The sequence below is a fragment of the Euleptes europaea genome, chromosome 16 (genome assembly GCF_029931775.1).
Source record: "Euleptes europaea isolate rEulEur1 chromosome 16, rEulEur1.hap1, whole genome shotgun sequence".
Taxonomy (NCBI): Eukaryota; Metazoa; Chordata; class Lepidosauria; order Squamata; family Sphaerodactylidae; genus Euleptes; species Euleptes europaea.
This window is the reverse complement of record NC_079327.1, coordinates 29048564-29066502: the sequence shown is the minus strand read 5'-3', so window position 1 is coordinate 29066502 and position 17939 is coordinate 29048564. Positions and strand designations below refer to the sequence as shown.

General features: G+C 42.8%; 1 protein-coding gene across 1 annotated transcript in view; it reads right to left on the bottom strand.

The window, feature by feature from the left end:
• Positions 1 to 17939, bottom strand: part of EDAR (ectodysplasin A receptor) — an 87906-nt gene that overhangs the window by 11247 nt on the left and 58720 nt on the right. Inside the window, exons 2-5 of the mRNA XM_056862010.1 lie at positions 8955 to 9023; positions 8417 to 8539; positions 6579 to 6760; positions 1022 to 1107 (exon numbers count right to left, since the gene is read on the bottom strand). Coding sequence (XP_056717988.1) covers positions 1022 to 1107; positions 6579 to 6760; positions 8417 to 8539; positions 8955 to 9005 — 442 coding nt within the window. The 5' untranslated portion in view covers positions 9006 to 9023. The remainder of the gene's footprint in view (positions 1 to 1021; positions 1108 to 6578; positions 6761 to 8416; positions 8540 to 8954; positions 9024 to 17939) is intronic.

Below are 17939 nucleotides of genomic sequence, written 5' to 3'. Positions count from 1 at the left end.
AATGTATGTTCAAAATAAATTTGAATCAGTGCAACAAATGCATATAAAGGTGAGAGTCTGCATGTGGATAAAAAAATCTTGCATTTGAAGCTGCCTTATACTGAATCAGACCCTCGGTCCATCAAAGTCAGTATTGCCTACTCAGACCGGTAGCAGCTCTCCAGAGTCTCAGGCAGAGGTCTTTCATATCACCTACTTGCCTGGTCCCTTTAACTGGAGATGCCAGGGATTGAACCTGGGACATTCTGCATGCCAAGCAGATGCTCTACCACTGAGCCCCAGCCCCTCCATGTGTGTATAGTGGATCCACCCCACCCCCACCCCCCAAGTAGAATACTAACATGCAGTGACCACATGAAGGACTTAAACAAATACACAGTTGTTCATAATTGACAACCATATGAAAACAGGGTAATGCATATGGTTTGTCTCTGTTAAGCGCAGACACCTCCCACACTTCCCACATGATAGGGGAAGGAATAGAAGAGGATGGATGAGACTGGTGCTGCTTCTATGAAGTTGTGTGTGTACAAGCTTATATAGGAAGCTTGTGTACACGAATACTGTGCATCCATTTGTAGGAAAGTGAGTATATAGCCTTGTGTCATGGCTGCTATCTTCTGAACTGCTGATGCTAAAAATGCCAAAGCTAAATGAAAAACTGCATACAAGAGAGAAACCCTGTACAAGAGTGTATGTGCGTGTGTGTGTTAAGTGCCGTCAAGTCGCTTCCGACTCATGGCGACCCTGTGAATCAATGTCCTCCAAAGTGTCCTATCCTTAACAGCATTGCTCAGATACAGTATCACCAAAAAATCCTTCACTTTCCCCCCCTCACACAAGAAAAAAAAAAAACCTCCTCAGTGTTCTGGTTCAGAAGGGGTTGAATTGTATCACACCGATAGTGCAAAAACCTTCCATTTTTAGCTGGTGTATTGCTCATGGAAGCTTTGGGCGGTGCTTTAGAAGTTTCTCACTAAAATGTGTTAAAATAGGGGAGGGAAAAGTCAAGAGCACTTACATTCTTTTGTGTTGGGAGGCGCCAGTGAGCATGAGTAGCAAACCATGCCATAGATGTTCCTTGGCCTGTTTTCCAGCATGTAATAACTATAAAGAAAGGACAAGACAAGACAAAGCAATATAAATGGGTTCCTGGCTTTTAGGTATGGTTGAGAAATAATCAATTACTCTGCCAGATGGAATCACTACTTTAAATTTTGTATACTTCATTTAATGGCATTATCCACTTTTCTCTTGCTTGGCTAGAAAACAGCCTCTTTTCTATCCTTCGCCGCCATCATAAATGAGCTTAATCAAGCATTAAAGATGCATGACATGAGGCGATATCACCGCCTGAAACAACATACATTTGTCCACTGAACTGGCAATACAGCTCCTTGAATGCCCTTGATATTAACCTTTTTGCTCAAGGATAAAGCTGTATCCCACCTAACATTTCCACTGATGGAAGGGGGGTGATTTTCACCAGTTCTCCTCAGTGCAACCCTCTGAATTGCTTTAAATAACTTTAATACAAACAGCCTGGTGATCTTAGGTTATGTCCTCAAATTACTAGTTCCCTAACATATTTTAAGATCCCCTTGGCACAGAGTGGTAAGCTGCAGTACTGCAGTCCAAGCTCTGCTCACGACCTGAGTTCGATCTCGACAGGAGTCAGTTTCAGGTATCCAGCTCGAGGTTGACTCAGCCTCCCATTCTTCCAAGGTCGCTCAAATGAGTACCCAGCTTGCTGGGAAGATGACTGGGGAAGGCACTGGCAAACCACCCCATAAAACAAAAGTATGCCTAGTAAACGTTGGGATGTGACATCACCCCATGGGTCAGGAATGACCCTGTGCTTGCACAGGGGACCTTTACCTTTATAACATATATAAGGGAATGTGTCTAAATTATAAATTATTTCACTACAGCTGTGTCAGCACCTTACTGTGATAACTCACATGCTTCTGCTAATGCAAAAGGAAGAACCTCTTTGTATTTTGCTTTTACTTTTGTCATGCAACGCATTGGCCTGCACTGCATCCCTTCTGTATGCAAATGGCTTCTTCTCCAGGCAAAAGAATGCCTCAGTTAGTTTGAACAGTGCATACTGTTTTTAAGCATTTGTTTCAAAAGAGTGGCAGCAACCAGGCTAAAAATTAGGAATAAATATAAAATAAACTCCAAAGTCACTATATTTTTCACAAGACAAGCTTGGTCACATCCAAGTCAAAAGTCAATAGGTTAGCATGTATCCATCACAGTTTTCTGGTTCTCTGACCCAAGATAATGCACAAAAGACTGTTGAATTAGCTCATATTTCATGGGATGTGCCTTGATTCCTGGCAGTGTTGGGTTTTCAGCTGCTGGTCAGCCATATGAAGGCCAGATGGGATTCCATACAACATCCCCTCTTCTTATATTCATTCAGTCACACCTTCCTATCTTCCATATTGGCCCTAGAACCTGAGGCTTTGTGCAAGTGATCAAGATTCTGCCACTGAAAAGTGGCTGGTAAAACTAGATCCCAAGGTTTCTTGTTACTAGGAAGAGCTAATTAGAAGAAGAAGAGTTGGTTTTTATATGCCGACTTTCTCTACCACTTAAAGGAAGAATCAAACTAGCTTACATTCACCTTCCCCTCGCCTCCCCACAACAGACACCCTGTGGGGTAGGTGGGGCTGAGAGAGTGTGACTAGCCCAAGGTCACCCAGCTGGCTTCATGTGGATGAGTGGGGAATCAAACCCAGTTCTTCAGATCCAAAGGTAGGGTGCTGTGAAATAACAGCTGATTATTAGCTTGGGTTTGTGCGTGTGTGTGTTTACTACTTGACAGGGACAGGAGAGTTTCTTGGAATATCATGCAATGGGTATTTCATAATTATGTTTACAAATGGCCACCAAAAATTTACCATGTAGCAACATGAATAAGTGAGTTCTCACCAATCCTAGTTGGCCAACAATATATATATATATATCTCGAGAGAGAGTTTTCTTATGAAAATATGGGTAGTTTGGAGCCACAGTGTAGAGGCTTTTAATCTAATCAGACAGCCACACCAAGCAGAAGAAATACTTGATTTGTCATCATAACACTGTGTGACAAATAATTCTTTTGTTCGTGCAAGAGATTCAGGACAGTGCTAGAAGCTATGCCACTGCACTTTGGCTTTTCAAGAGACCTCTTCAATACACATTTAATTCAAGTGAACTTTAAAACCTGGCTTTCTGCGTGTTACCTGAGGCTGCACCTGGCATGTAAAAAATTCAGGGAGATGGTTTAGAAAATCAAAGTCTGAGTTTAAGAAAAAAATGGTGAAAGAAAAGTTGGGTGAGCGTGTCATTTTTGTAAGGCACTCTCTCAAATCTCTTTCTTTTCTTTGATATAAAGAGGGTAGCATGATGCCCTTAACATTTACATGAATTGTCTTGCAAAATAGTCTTGTGAAAGGGCCTTTGCATGGTAATGCCTTAGGCCAGGGTATTATCAAGGACAATATTAGACAGTGATTAGAGCAGATTCTCAGACTTTGGTATCTTATGGTCTACCAGTTACTCTGTCAAAGAACCTTAGCCTCAATTATAGGAACAACAACCAAAAAACACTTTTTCAGAGCTGGATATTTTACAGGCATTCTGTGACTATATATATCATTGCAGGTGAACATGGGGGTTGAGGATGAACGAGTTCTTAGTAATTATGAAAATCCTGTGTCCCATTGGCAGTACACATACCTCTGGTTGAGAACCACTGTTTTAGAGGATGTAGATTGAGACTATTATGTGATGATGGTCTTACAAGACCGTTTTACAACTTTAAATACTGTGAGCAGTCACCCTGAAATGACTTGTCCACTCTGTGGACTGGTCTTAAGAAGTTGAGGTACAAAGTGATGGAACAGGACTCATATTTCTAATGATGGAGTGATATGTTATGAAACAAATGTGTGTGTGTGGGGGAGTTCAACACAATGTTTGTTTTGTAATGTTCCTGTAAGTGGCAACTGCAGGAAGAATCAGTGGATGGTAGACATATATGCTTATACCCTTTCCTGAGCTAACTTATCTTTCCCAGCAGTAGCACCCCTGCTTTAAAACACAGAGACACTTTTTTCATGACTAGACTGTAAAGCTAGAAAAAGACTTGATGCAGAGAAAGCAGACTGCAAGTTCATTTGCAAAGGGGAAAAAAATTAAGGACGCAGTTAGGGTTAAAGAACCTCTTTTCCCCACCCACCCATTTCCCTTGCAATGCAACCCCATTCATGGTGAATAGGAGACATGTGTTTGAGCAAGTTTGTCATTAGTCCCCCTAAGGCCCAACTGCGCTTTCTACAGAAATAAATCAGTGATTCCTGACAGGGGCCATATGCCCTGAAGGTGATCTACAAATACTGGAAGGGTATTCAGAACTCTGGGAGCAAACACGGAGCATTCGGAATTTCAGCCTGCTTCTTGCAGTGGGTTTCCACAGCCAGAGGTGGTGAGTTTTATCCCGCCCTGAGGATAAAATCCTAGAACTTAAATGTCTACCCCTCCCCTAGGCACAAAGCAATTAGGAAACAACTAGAAACTGGCTAATGGCCTCCTAGTACGAGAGTCTTATTCCTACACCTGAGATATGAGTATCAAATGCACATACATGCCTGTGTTTGTGTGTATAAAGTGCCAGTAATACCTATACTCATATAATGTTTATATCTTTCCCTATGGCTGATCTGTGTCATCTGGTTATCTTTGTCCTTTAGACAACAAAGTTGATAGTGATTATCAGCAGGGTAGGAAAAGAGGGCCCACCACAAAACCAGGTAGGGGTCTTTATGTTCAGGAGACTCTTCAGGTAAGCGTTTAAGGCCTTTGTCACCTTTGAAGCTAAAGGAGCATGACTTGGGACCTGTTACCACAGTGCTCTAGCTGCAGTCCAGTAGTACTAGTACTTCCTTTTGCACAAGGCTAAATGAAAACTATCAATCTCGCGCAAATTGAAGTACCAGTGGCTGAGGAAGTGGTTCAGTCGGAGCACAGTGCATGCAGTACATGGTCAATAGGATCCAAGCCTATGGGCAAGACAGGTAGTCCATGAAGCACATCTCCCCTGATTCCAGTTTTCCCCTTCCCAAACTCTTCTATGCTGCACAGGGAGGGAGAGATAAACACACCTCGTGCTGCATGCTCAAGTTTGGTGTAGATGACCAGCTTTCTGATCTAGGCCTGAATTTCAGTATTCAGTGCTGTAGGGCAGTTAGTTAGGTGAACTGGAAGATAGCCCTAAAATTCAACAGTCCTGTGCTTATGGGCAGTCAACAGTAGTACTTATGGCTGTTCTTTATTCTGCTTTATGGAATGCCAAACTGTAGAATAATAACAGTGTATATGTGTATGAGTTTTCCATATACTGTAGGCATAGGGTTGCCAGATCCCTCTTCGCCACTAGGTTTTTGGGGCGGAGCCAGAGAAGGGCAGGGTTTGGGGAGGGGAGGGACTTCAATGCCATAGAGTCCAATTGCCAAAGCGGCCATCTTCTCCATGTGAACTGATCTCTCTCGGCTGGAGATCAGCTGTAAATAGTGGGAGATCTCCAGCTAGTACCTGGAGGTTGGCAACCCTATGTAGGCAAGATGATGTCTGGCTTTCTTCCAGGACTACAATCCTGTGATGCTATTTTGAATGAAAAAGTATAAGAAATAAAAAAAGCTACATAGAACAGTGACCCAAACCATTTTTTCTGTTCTCCCTTTCTCGGCCGTTGTTCTCTATCACTAGAGAGAGAAAACTGCTACTAATGTCAAACAAAACCTCCCCTCCACCTTAAATAACCTTCTCAAAGAGTAGTTTTTGTTATCCAGTGGAAGATCCCTAGAATTGCTATTCATAAATAGTGCTATTAAAATCTGTTTCTTGTACAGAATAGTCATGGTCCTTTGGAACTCTAGAATTCTCCAGTACATGAACAGCCAACCTTGTAAAACAAAATGTAGACATGTTTTGTCTCTACTTGGTAATATTTATTTATTTGAAACATTTCTATCCTGTCATATCTCCTCAGATTCCATGCAGTAAACAGCAATACTTTGAAATGATGTAGTGCATTTTTAAAATGTCCCAGGCATGTGTAATGCCGCTATTGAAAGAGATCTGGTAATACAGTACAGTTTAGTGCAAAAGCAAAACAGCAACCATACTGTGGCCATGTTAATTTTCTGTCAGTTACTTAAATCTGCTTCTGGTAGCCAAGAAACAATATTGATTAGATTTGGTGATTTTTATTAACAATACATAGTATTTCCACGGTGTGTTCTAAAACTCTGCACAGCTATGCTTTCTATTTGAGGGCCAAGGTTTCAACCCCTCCGTTTCCTTCCACAAGATGCTGATTTTATATTCCATTTGCTTTAATAGCATCTGTTATTTTCTTTAATTTAAAACATTGTTTGTAAGGAGTTTTTATTAGGTACACAGAGTTAATTATCATATACTTAATCAGATGCAGAAGGTAGCATGGCTAAGAGCATGAACAAACAAATATGCTTACTACTGAGAGTGAGCGAGCAAGCAACGGCATGTAACTGGTTCCTTACCCAGGAAGACAAGGCCCACATTCTGCATCATTCTCTTGATCTCCAGGGGTCATAACAGTTGCCCTGAAGAACCCCTCACAGTCCTTGTGCCGCCTACATATCTGGTACCCGCCTTTGGAAAATTTTTCAGATGGGCAAGGGACGCAGCCATAATCTTCGTCTCTGGTGCCATATCCACATGACTGTGGGAATAAGAAAGTCACTGCATTAAAACAGATGCATTTTATTAACTTTTAAGGAAAAGAAGTTACTACCCGGCTCCCCCCCCTCCACACACACACACAACTGTAGTTTCTTCATCTGATAGCGAATTTTGTGATCCATTCTCTGTTTTAATGTCAAGATTAAAGGGGAATTTTTGGGGGGATGCCTTGAATTTTTAAGGCCCCCCTCAGGTCTTTCTAGAATATATATTTTTTCAAACTTGGTAGTGAACAAAATGTCAAGCGTGTTCTCAGTCATCTGAATCGAGGCTCTGTCAAAAATTTCCCCCTTAAGCACCTCAGCTGCTGGTTCTCATACGCAAGCCAAGACAATGACAAACAGGAGTGAGCAGCTGAGATGTGAAAGCCAAAAACACTAGCAGGGTCTGTGTGGTCAATAAGGCCAGGAGGAAAGTGCTAAGGAGGCCTTTGCCTCCATCTTGGCTCTCATAGGTATGGGTGGAGCCGAACTGTTAGCCTTCAGCTTTGCTCAGTACAAAACCTGGCCCCTCTTAAAATGTAATGGTAGCTCAAGGCTACAGAGTATAGGCCAAACGATGTTTCTGATGCAATATGATTATCTGAAAGTGCCTCAGAGGGAATCACGGCTTGCCTAGATGCCTGTGCCAGCCTGCTTTAAAATTCTACTTGGAACACGATGGTGTTTTCTTATCTTGTGACTGGAATACAGCGGCCATTTTCCTAACGATGGAAAGATTTAGAATAATGATATCGTGTGCAAGCCTGAGAAATTAAATAATTTTCTTCACTGATATTGTAGAACAGGAATGTGTGTGTGTGTGTGCGCGCATGCGTGGGAGGGATCCACGAATGTACTTCAGCATGCATTCCCTTTCTTGTTGAAGCAACTGTGATTCACATTTATGTTGCATAGTAGCCAAATTTGCTTCACTCAAATCTGGCATATGGAAAAGGGGAAGTGGAAGAGTAATTTTTAAACTGAATTTCAATAAGCAGATGTAATATTGTGTGGAATCTAGTTAATAATGTCTTATGATGCATGGATTTTTAGATTGTATGTGTGTGTGTTAAGTGCCATCAAGTTGCTTCCGACTCGTGGCAACCCTATGAATCAATGTCCTCCAAAATGTCCTATCTTTGACAGCCTTGCTCAGGTCTTGCAAATTGAGGGCTGTGACTTCCTTTATTGAGTCAATCCATCTCTTGTTGGGTCTTGCTCTTTTCCTGCTGCCCTCTACTTTTCCTAGCATGACTGTCTTCTCTAGTGACTCTTGCCTTCTCATAATGTGACCAAAATACGATAGCCTCAGTTTAGTCATTTTAGCTTCTAGGGTCAGTTCAGGCTTGATTTGATCTATAACCCACTGATTTGTTTTTTTGGCAGTCCACATTATCCGTAACACTTTCCTCCAACACCACATTTCAAAGGAGTCTACTTTCTTCCTGTCAGCTTTCTTCATTGTCCAGCTTTCACATCCATACATAGTAATAGGGAATACGATGGCATGAATTAACCTAATCTTGGTGGCCAATGACACATCCTTACACTTCAGAATCTTTTCTAGCTCCTTCATGGCTGCCCTTCCCAGATTACAGGGCTGCCCTTTTAGATTACATCCCTTGAATAAAGTGTCTAAGAAAATTTCACTTTACCATATAGGGTTCTTCTCCCGGCTCACACTGTGGACATTCATGGCATGTTCCAGTTGTCTGGTTGTAGTATTCATTTTCACCACAGTTAGAATATTCAGCATTAGCAGAGTACACAAGTGATACCTGCCACCAAAGGTAAATATTGGTTATTTTCATTACCCAGTTATGTCACTGTGGATATAGAATATTTGCCAAATAAAGATACCCCAGAAAGCAGAATCACTGGTGTTTAGTAGACAAGTATTAATGGGAAGACTGCATGTACATTTTAATTCTACAAGAATGCAGAAGGAAAATATGTTATTGGACTTACAAACTGACTTCAAAGGATTGGAAAGAATAACAGGCAAATTACTTTCCAGAGAATCTCAACTTCTTCCAAATGATTAAGTGGATGGATGGAAATATTTTTATAAAAGTGTATGAATCTCAATCAGATTTACTCTGAAACAACTGGGTAGAGAATTTAAGACCAGGTTAAATGAATTTGATTTTAAAAATAACAGCCCTCTTTAATTTAGGTACTTTAAATACCTACCATGAGAAAAGGGAACATGTGAGTCCATTTACATTCTCCCAAGTGTACCATAGTATCCTGGTGATTTATCTGAAACAGAAAGATGAGTTAGTACAAGAAAAATACCACATTAATCCACAACACTATACTCTGATACTTTGATTCCTGTTCTGTCTGCAGATTCAAATTTTACAGGCATGCAGAAAAAAACCCCACACTACCCTAGCTTGTATCCCTGTTCAATAATTTCCTCTCGCATTCCTGAATCCATGTGTTTTACTATGGGATAAATAAAGATCTTTAAGGCTAAATCCCTTGCCCAAATTACATACGGCGCACCATTGAGCATAACTGGCAACATAACCATCCTGGAAAGGGTACAGTCTAAGTTTCATAAGAAAATCTTTCAGGCGCCAAATTCTATCTCAAATGCAGCTCTGAGAATTGAATCGGGGATGCTCACTCCAGGTAGTAGCTGGAGATCTCCCGCAATTACAACTGATCTCCAGCTGATAGAGATTAGTTCACCTGAAGAAAATGGCTGCTTTGGCAATTGTACTCTATGGAGTTGAAGTCCCTCCCCAAACCCCGCCCTCCTCAGGCTCTGCCCCCAAAATCTCCAGGCATTTCCCAGCCCAGAGCTGGCAACCCTAACCTCCAGGTATGGCCTAGCAATCTCCCAGAATTATACCTGACCTCCAGAGATCAGGTCTCCTGGAGGAAATGGCTGCTTTGGAGGGTGACTCTATGTCATTGTATCCCACTGAATTCCCTGTCCTCCCCAGGCTCCATCCCCATATCTCCAGGAGTTTCTCAACCCGGAGCTGACAACCCTACCCCCCTCCACTTTCCACCTGTGGCCAAGGGTGACCTGGCAACCCTAGTCCTCTAGAAATCAGTTGTAATTCCACGAGATCTCCACCCCCCACCTGGAGGTTGGCAATCCTACAACCCAGATGGCAACCCTAGGCAGTTAATAGGGTGTCAGCCCTATACTGAGACTACAACCGTATCCTCATTTATTTAGTTGTCTAGCCTGGCCATTTATTTAGTCAAGTTTATATTAAAATATATAAGGTGCTCTTAATTTCAAAGAGAGAAGAATCATGAAACACAGTCTGGCATATTTTGTTTCATTTCCACTAGAAATTAAAGACTACGCTTTAGAGTCTGTGGGGGTTACCGCACTTGTATTCCCAGCGATGTATTAAGAGTTTGAAAACGTTAAAAAAAATACTGTTCGCACTTTGTTTGGCCCCTTTAGCTGTGAAGATGTTTTCTAACCATTTATAAGCCGTAGTATCCAAAAATCCTTTTAAAGCGATGTTTTTTATAACATTTTCAAACTCTTAATACATTGCTGGGAATACAAAGTGCGGTAACTCCCAACGGCTCCAGCTTTAACAGCAAGATTCCTTGCTTATAAGAGATACAAACTGATTTCCCAAAACACAATTTTCACATCAGAAAGTAGTTGTTTAAAATCATACCATGCTTTTAGCTGTTTCATGTTTGGTTTACATGTCTAGAAAGTGGCATTATTTTTATATGGTACCTTTCTCTCCTCCCTTTCTCCTAATACAATTTTTGCCTTCTTCGTATTTATGGAGACATTCTTAACCCTCCCAGGTGGGAAAAAATGTTGGCATAAAAATCTCTACTTTCACATAAGGTATGACTGAAAACTGATTAAATTTATTAATTGGCTTTTTTAAAAGGCTGTTTGAAGAAAGAGTTAAAAATCTTGCCCTCTAGCATAACGGAAAAAATGGTGTTGCTGCTGCAACATAGAACATGCTGTAGGGATTTAGCAAATTAAATATCTCAGATGATTGAGGTGTGGCTGTAACCCATGTGGTCCTTGCAGAACACATTAGCTGCCTTTCTAAAAAATCCTTTTTCAAGTCCATGTCACTGTAAGAGCTTTTCCTGACCCTCCAGTTAAGGTACCATTGTTGTGTGTGTGATACAATGCCCAATCAAATAAAATCTCTCGCATCTCTCCCTCCCCCATTTTTAAGTTTTAAATAGTTTAAGCAATGATTATAATGCTTTATCATCAAGCAGTGAACTCATATGTTCCTTCGAGCCAGAAGGCTAGCTCAGACAAGTTGCTGTATGGAAAGTGGAAAGGCGAGAAAGCGATACAGTTTCTTTAGAACACAATTCAACCAATGTTAAGCATTTTGAGTTCCGTTCATTTCAGGGGGAGGAAATCTAGGGGATTTGTGGTGCTTAATTTGGCTGGATTGGGCCTTGGAAAACTGTGCCTCCAAAAACTGGTCTTGCAGAAATAAAAATGGGGAGTAAATTGCCCAAACACTAAGGTTATCAACCTCCAGGTGGGGCCTGGAGATCTCCCAGAATTACAACTATTATCTAGACGACCGTGATCAGTAGGGTTGCCAGCTGTGGGTTGGGAAATACCTGGATATTTGGGGGGGGTGGAGCCTGAGGAGGGTGGGGTTTGGAGAGGGGAGGAACTTCAATGTCATAGAGTCCAATTGCCAAAGCAGCCATTTTCTCCAGGGGAACTGATCACTGTCACCTGGAGATCAGTTGTAATAGCTGGAGGTTGGCAACCCTAGTGATCAGTTCTCCTGGAGGAAATGACTGCTTTGGAAGATAGACTTTATGCATTATACCTGGGGTTGCCAGCTCCAGGTTGGGAAATAACTGGAGATTTTGGGAGTGCAGTCTGAGGAGGGTGGGGTTTGGGGAGGGGAGGGAGTTCAATGGGCTATAATGCCATAGAGCCCACCTTCCAAAGCGACCATTTTCTCCAGGTGAACTGATCTGTTGCCTGGAGATCAGATGTAATAGCAGATCTCCAGCCACAACCTGGAGGTTGGCAACCCTAATTATACCAAGCTGAGCTCCCTCCCCTCCTCGAACCCTGCCCTCCACCCCAAAAATCTCCAGGACTTTCCCAACCCTGGCAACCCTACCAAACAAAGATAAGAGCAATATGAGTCATTTCTGCACCAAGAACATTCCACGATTACCAGAAAGCAGAGATGTGGTTCTACACAGCATTTAATATAATACCATATTCCCGTTAGTCAGCAATCCCTGTCTCTGCTTCATCAATTCTAAGCAAAAGTATTTGAGTTTTGATGGTCATTTTTGCGATTTCTTTAAAAAAAAAAATTACTTTGTGTACTTATACGTTTGCTTAAAAAAATGAAATGAAAATAAAGCTCCCTTTCTTTCCCTTCGGGCAAGCAGATCTGCGGCAGCTGTGTCACTTCTTGGGTGTCTCCCCCCCCCCCACTGGCATTCCTGAGCTTCTACCCATGCGGCAGATCATCGACAGCCAGGCTCTCTCCCTCCTTGGCAGTGCCAGACATACTTTGCCACAGCTGTGCTCCAAGCCTTTTCCTCCAGGGCTCCTGCCTGCTTTTCGGCTGCTCAGGGCTGATGACACTGGTGTTTATTTTTCTGCCTTAGAGTAGGGTTGCCAACTGCCAGGTAGTAGTAGGAGATCTCCTGCTAATTCAACTGATCTCCAGCCGATAGAGATCAGATCACCTGGAGAAAAATGGCCGCTTTGGCCATTGGACTCTATGGCATTGAAGTCCCTCCCCTCCCCAAACCCTGCCCTCCTCAGGCTCCGCCCCAAAAATCTCCCGCAGGTGGCGAAGAGGGACCTGGTGCAACCCTAGCCTAGAGGCAGGGGAGGGAGACACCAGGAAAAGAATGCAGCGGCATGGCTGGAAGGTGGGAAACTGATAGGGTTGCCAGCTCCAGGTTGGAAAATTCCTGGAGATTTTGGGGGTGGAGCCTGAGGAGGGCGGGGTTTGGGGAAGGGAGGGACTTCAATGGGGTATAATTCCATAGGGTTAGTGTTGCCAGCCTCCAGGTACTAGCCGGAGATCTCCTGCTATTACAACTGATCTCCAGCCGATAGAGATCCGTTCCCCTGGAGAAAATGGCCGCTTTGGCAATCAGACTCTATGGCACTGAAGTCCCTCCCCTCTCCATAAGCCACTTTGAGACTCTTTAAGGTAGAGAAAAAGTGGGGTATAAAAACCTATTCTTTCTGCTACTGCTAGCTGATCTTGCCTTAGCTAAGGATTGGCAGCAGTTAGTAGATCCATCTATGTTTTCTGCTTCTTTGGCTTTAATTGGCTACTAAATAGGGTTGCCTAGCAGCTGGAGGGAGCTTGGGGGCGGGGACATGGGGGTGCATGGCATTGTGTGTGTCATGGCATCACTTCTAAGGGAACCCAGTGCATGGAACTGACATCATGTCTCTTGAGGAATCGAAGGTGGAAGAGTGGGGAATCAAACCCGATTCTTTAGAGTCTGTTGCTCTTAACCATTACACCACACTGGTACACTGGAAACTACCCATACTTAACAATCAAAACTATGACTTCCCTCACATTGGCAAGAATACCAAATGGCCTAGTTTCGTTTGGATAAGTTAGGCAGAACACACTGTCTGTACATTTCACCTTCTGTGGGCAGTCGTAAGCCTAGATAAAGGTAAAGGTCCCCTGTGCAAGCACCGGGTCATTCCTGGCTCATGGGTGACGTCACATCCCGATGTTTCCAAGGAAGACTTTGTTTACGGGGTGGTTTGCCAGGGCCTTCCCCAGTCATCTTCCCTTTACCCCCAGCAAGCTGGGTCCTCATTTCACCGACCTCGGAAGGATGGAAGGCTGAGTCAACCTTGAGCCGGCTACCTGAAACCAACTTCTGTCAGGATCGAACTCAGGTCATGAGCAGAGCTTGGACTGCAGTACTGCAGCTTACCACCCTGTGCCACAGGGCTCCTTAAGGCCTAGATACGTCCTTTAAAAAAAAAAAAAGGAAGCTGGGAATGCAGACAAGCTAATGGGCTAAATGGGTATGGGGTGTCCTGTGAAAATTCAGGTTAAAGCTCGGCAATCCTATGTGTAAAGCACATTTCTAGCAGAGGCCTGGCATATTTATCTGGGAAAGATAGTACTTTATGCTAATGAAAGCTCTGATACTGATAGATCTACTTCAAAGGTAAATTCTTCTTGGGCGGACGGAGTCATTAGTTAATTGAAAATATCAAGTGCTTTGAAGGTTTTTTTCTTGTTTTAAATTTAGATTATGGTTGTATGCTTAATGCATTCTCTCTGATTTACTTAGCAATACTTTCATGCTTTTGTTGGTTCAATATGTATAACTTCCTTTGTGAGAAACTGTCTTAATTGTTAAGATTTTAGTATTTTAAAAATACTGTTGGTGTTGCCATTATAGGCCTTTCGCTAGGGTTGCCAGTAGGGTTGCCAGGACCCTCTTCTCTACCGGAGGTTTTGGGGGCGGAGCCTGAGGAGGGCAGGGTTTGGGGTAGGGAGGGACTCCAATGCCATAGAGTCCAATTGCCAGAGCGGCCAATTTCTCCAGGTGAACTGATCTCTATCGGCTGGAGATCTGTTGTAATAGCAGGAGATCTCCAGCTAATACCTGGAGGCTGGCAACCCTAGTTGCCAGGTCCCTCTTTGCTACTGGTGGGAGGTTTTGGGGGCGCAGCCTGAGGAGGGCAGGGTTTAGTTAGGGGAGGGACTTCAATGCCATAGCGTCCAATTGCCAAAGTGGCCAATTTCTCCAGGTGAACTGATCTCTATCGGCTGGAGATCAGTTGTAATAGAAGGAGATCTCCAGCTAGTACCTGGAGGTTGGCAACCCTAACTTTTGCACCCAAATTAGAAAAAGGTAATCATGGTGTCTACTCTTCATCCATATAGCCAATAGAAAAAATTAGTTGTGAATAGCAAAAGTCAGCGGTTTAAATGAAATTTCAGAAAGAAGTTCAAAAAGCCTATCGCAAGTTACCAGACAGAACACAAGAGCCAATAAGATCAAAAGTTTAAATGAAAATTACGCATGGCTATAGTCATCTGGATAAGTGTTGATTTTTATTTTAGACATACAGTTCTTTGAGCATGAGGCAGGTCTCTGATTGGAGCTGTAAGAGATTTCTAGGATAAACAAGAATAACTCCCTATATCTCAAGCCTCCCAGTTAGCATTTGATGGGTTGTTGGTTAGTTCTCTTAATGCGGCAGGCAGTTAAAGCACAAATTCCTTTCCTCTTAATGTTCATTTTCTTTTCTGTTATGATTTGATTCCATTGATTCCACCCTTTCTTTAGCTCTTATCTTTCCACTGCTTTTCTCTCTCCTTTTTCTCTGTGTTGTAAGAGAATCAGTATGAAGGGAAAAGACATTCTTGCTTTTATTATTTTATCATTTATGTAGTGCTTTTATTGTACAAAAGATTTATGACCTTTCTCTTTTTTTGCCCTCACTAAACCTCTGTTTAATAACGTTAGGTCTGTTTTTCATTCGAGGATATCTGGTAGGTATTTTAAAGCCCTGTGCAAATGGGATATGTTTGGTGCCTGAAAGTAATCTAGTTGCCACCTTTGTCAAGATTTTAATGAGTAATTTTTTTACAGGTTTCAGATTGCTAATCCTCTAGTAAGGGTTTATTCTCTCTGCAAGCCTTATACACATTTCTAACAGAGCTCATAGGCAGTGCATTTCTGAACAAATTGATAAACCTATATTTACAAGGCAAACTATATACCGCTAATTGTAGTTTCAGAAATTACTGAAATTATTCTTGGAAGTTTCTAACCATGGAATAGCATCAGACGAAGCTACCTAGAAGCAATGCCGCATGAGTCCGCTAATTTCCCCAGAGGAAGACATGCTGTGTATTCCGAAGCCTCCTCTCCCGCACACACAGACATACTTATCCCATTTGTTTCTGTTGTATGGTTTTGTATTGCAAGCTACTTTGGATCCCACATTGGGGAGAAAAATAGGATACTCATAATCAATCAATAAATAAAACCTGTAAACTTACCCTTTTTATATAGAGAAGGCTGCTTCATATGTATGAATGTCAAATGCTGAATGTCGGGGGAAATGTACTGTGTTTTGTGAAGTTGCTACAAGTGCTTATTTTGCACATATCAGCTTCCCAGATAGTGGAGACTCTTATCTCAGTTCAAGAAGTTCACTGCTCTGGCAAACGGGAAGTAAACCTTACAAAATCTTTTCTGAGTCTGCAAAAGCCTCCTTCCTACTGAACTCATGCCCCAGCTAGTGTGCTCAATGCTTGCCCTTTCTGGCTACTGGGAGGAAGTGGGTCTTGCCATAGGGATTGCTGGAGTTGTGACTACTGCTCAGAGAGATGACACGTAGGGTTGCCAGGTCCCTCTTCTTCACCGGCGGGAGGTTTTTGGGGTGGAGCCTAAGAAGGGCCGAGTTTGGAGAGGGGAGGGACTTCAATGCCATAGAGTCTAATTGCCAAAGCGGCCATTTTCTCCAGGGGAACTGATCTCTATTGGCTGGAGATCAGTTGTAATAGCAGGAGATCTCCTGCCACTACCTGGAGGTTGGCAACCCTAATGTCATGGTTCCCTTCAAGAGGCTTAATAGGGCAGTGCTAAACTGAATTCGAGTGTACAAACTGCAGCCTAATCTGGAAAAGATGGAAGATACTGTTGGTTAGAGGTTCAGCTAGGGTTGCCAGGTCCCTCTTCGCCACCGGCAGGATATTTTGGGGGTGGAGCCTGAGGAGGGCGGGGTTTGGGGAGGGGAGGGACTTCAATGCCATAGAGTTCAATTGCCAAACCAGCCATTTTTCTCCAGGTGATCTGATCTCTATAGGCTGGAGATCAGTTGAATTAGCAGATCTCCTGCTACTACCTGGCAGTTGGCAACCCTTGGTTCAGCTGACGTGGTTTGTGGTGTTCTGTCTTGAAGAGATTTGTATTCCTTGGAAGAATTAGGTTCACAATTTGGGGTCCTCCTGGTTATGGCCCTGATCCTGGATGGAGAAATGGCTGCTGAGACTAGGAGAGCCTTTTATCAGTTTAGAATGATATATGGGGTTGCCAGGTCCCTCTTTGCCACCGGTGGGAGGTTTTGGGGGCGGAGCCTGAGAAGGGCGGGATTTGGGGAGGGGAGGGACTTCAATGCCATAGAATCCAATGGCCAAAGCGGCCATTTTCTCCAGGGGAACTGATATATATCGGCTGGAGATCAGTTGTAATAGCAGATCTCCAGCCACTACCTGGAGGTTGGCAACCCTAATGATATACCAATTGTAAACTTTCTTGGAGGTCTGGTCTGGCCATTGTTACACATGCTGTTGTGATGTTCAGACCAGTCTAATGGAATGTGCCACACATGAGGCTGCCTTGAAATGTTCTTGGAAACTCCATCTGGTTCAAAATTCTGCTCCACAGTTGTTGTTTGGGGTGAGACACTTCTCCCATATTACACCTCTCCTGGTTGAGCTTCATTGGCTCCCTGTTTGTTTCTGGGCATAACTCAAAAGTGGTATTTTTGACCTTTTAAATACCTGAAGTACAACCTTCTTGACCCAATCCTACTCGTACACTCAAGTCATCTCTTAAGACTATGATCTGCATGCCACAGGGTTTGCCATACAAGACATTTTTGATGATGGCATAGAAATGATGAAACTTCTATCTTCTGTCCCTTCTGGCCTCCTAGGAAGTGGGGATTATGAAATAATTAGGTTGGTTTTTAATTCTTTTATTGGAATGATGTTTTTTTTTTTATCCTGTATCTTTTTATCCTGGCCCTTACCTGGATGGCCCAGGCTAGCCTGATCTTGTGAGATCTCAGAAGCTAAGCAGGGTCGGCCCTGGTGTTAGTACTTGGATGGGAGACCACCAAGGAATACCAGGGTTGTTATGCAGAGAAAGACAATGGCAAACCACATCTGTTAGTCTCTTGCCTTGAAACCCTACTGGTTCGCCATAAGTAAGCTGTAACTTGACAGTTTACACAAACACACAGCTTTTGTCATGTATTTGATGTTTCATTATCCTATTCCATTTTATTCTTGTGTTGTCCTCTGATCACTCAGTTGCATTGTTCGTGTTTTTAATTGTTCTAATATGCATTTTTTGGGGCGTAGATTTTGTTCTTATTGTAAGATGCTAGGGGGCCCCATTATTGTCTTTTCCCTCTAGCCCTACAAT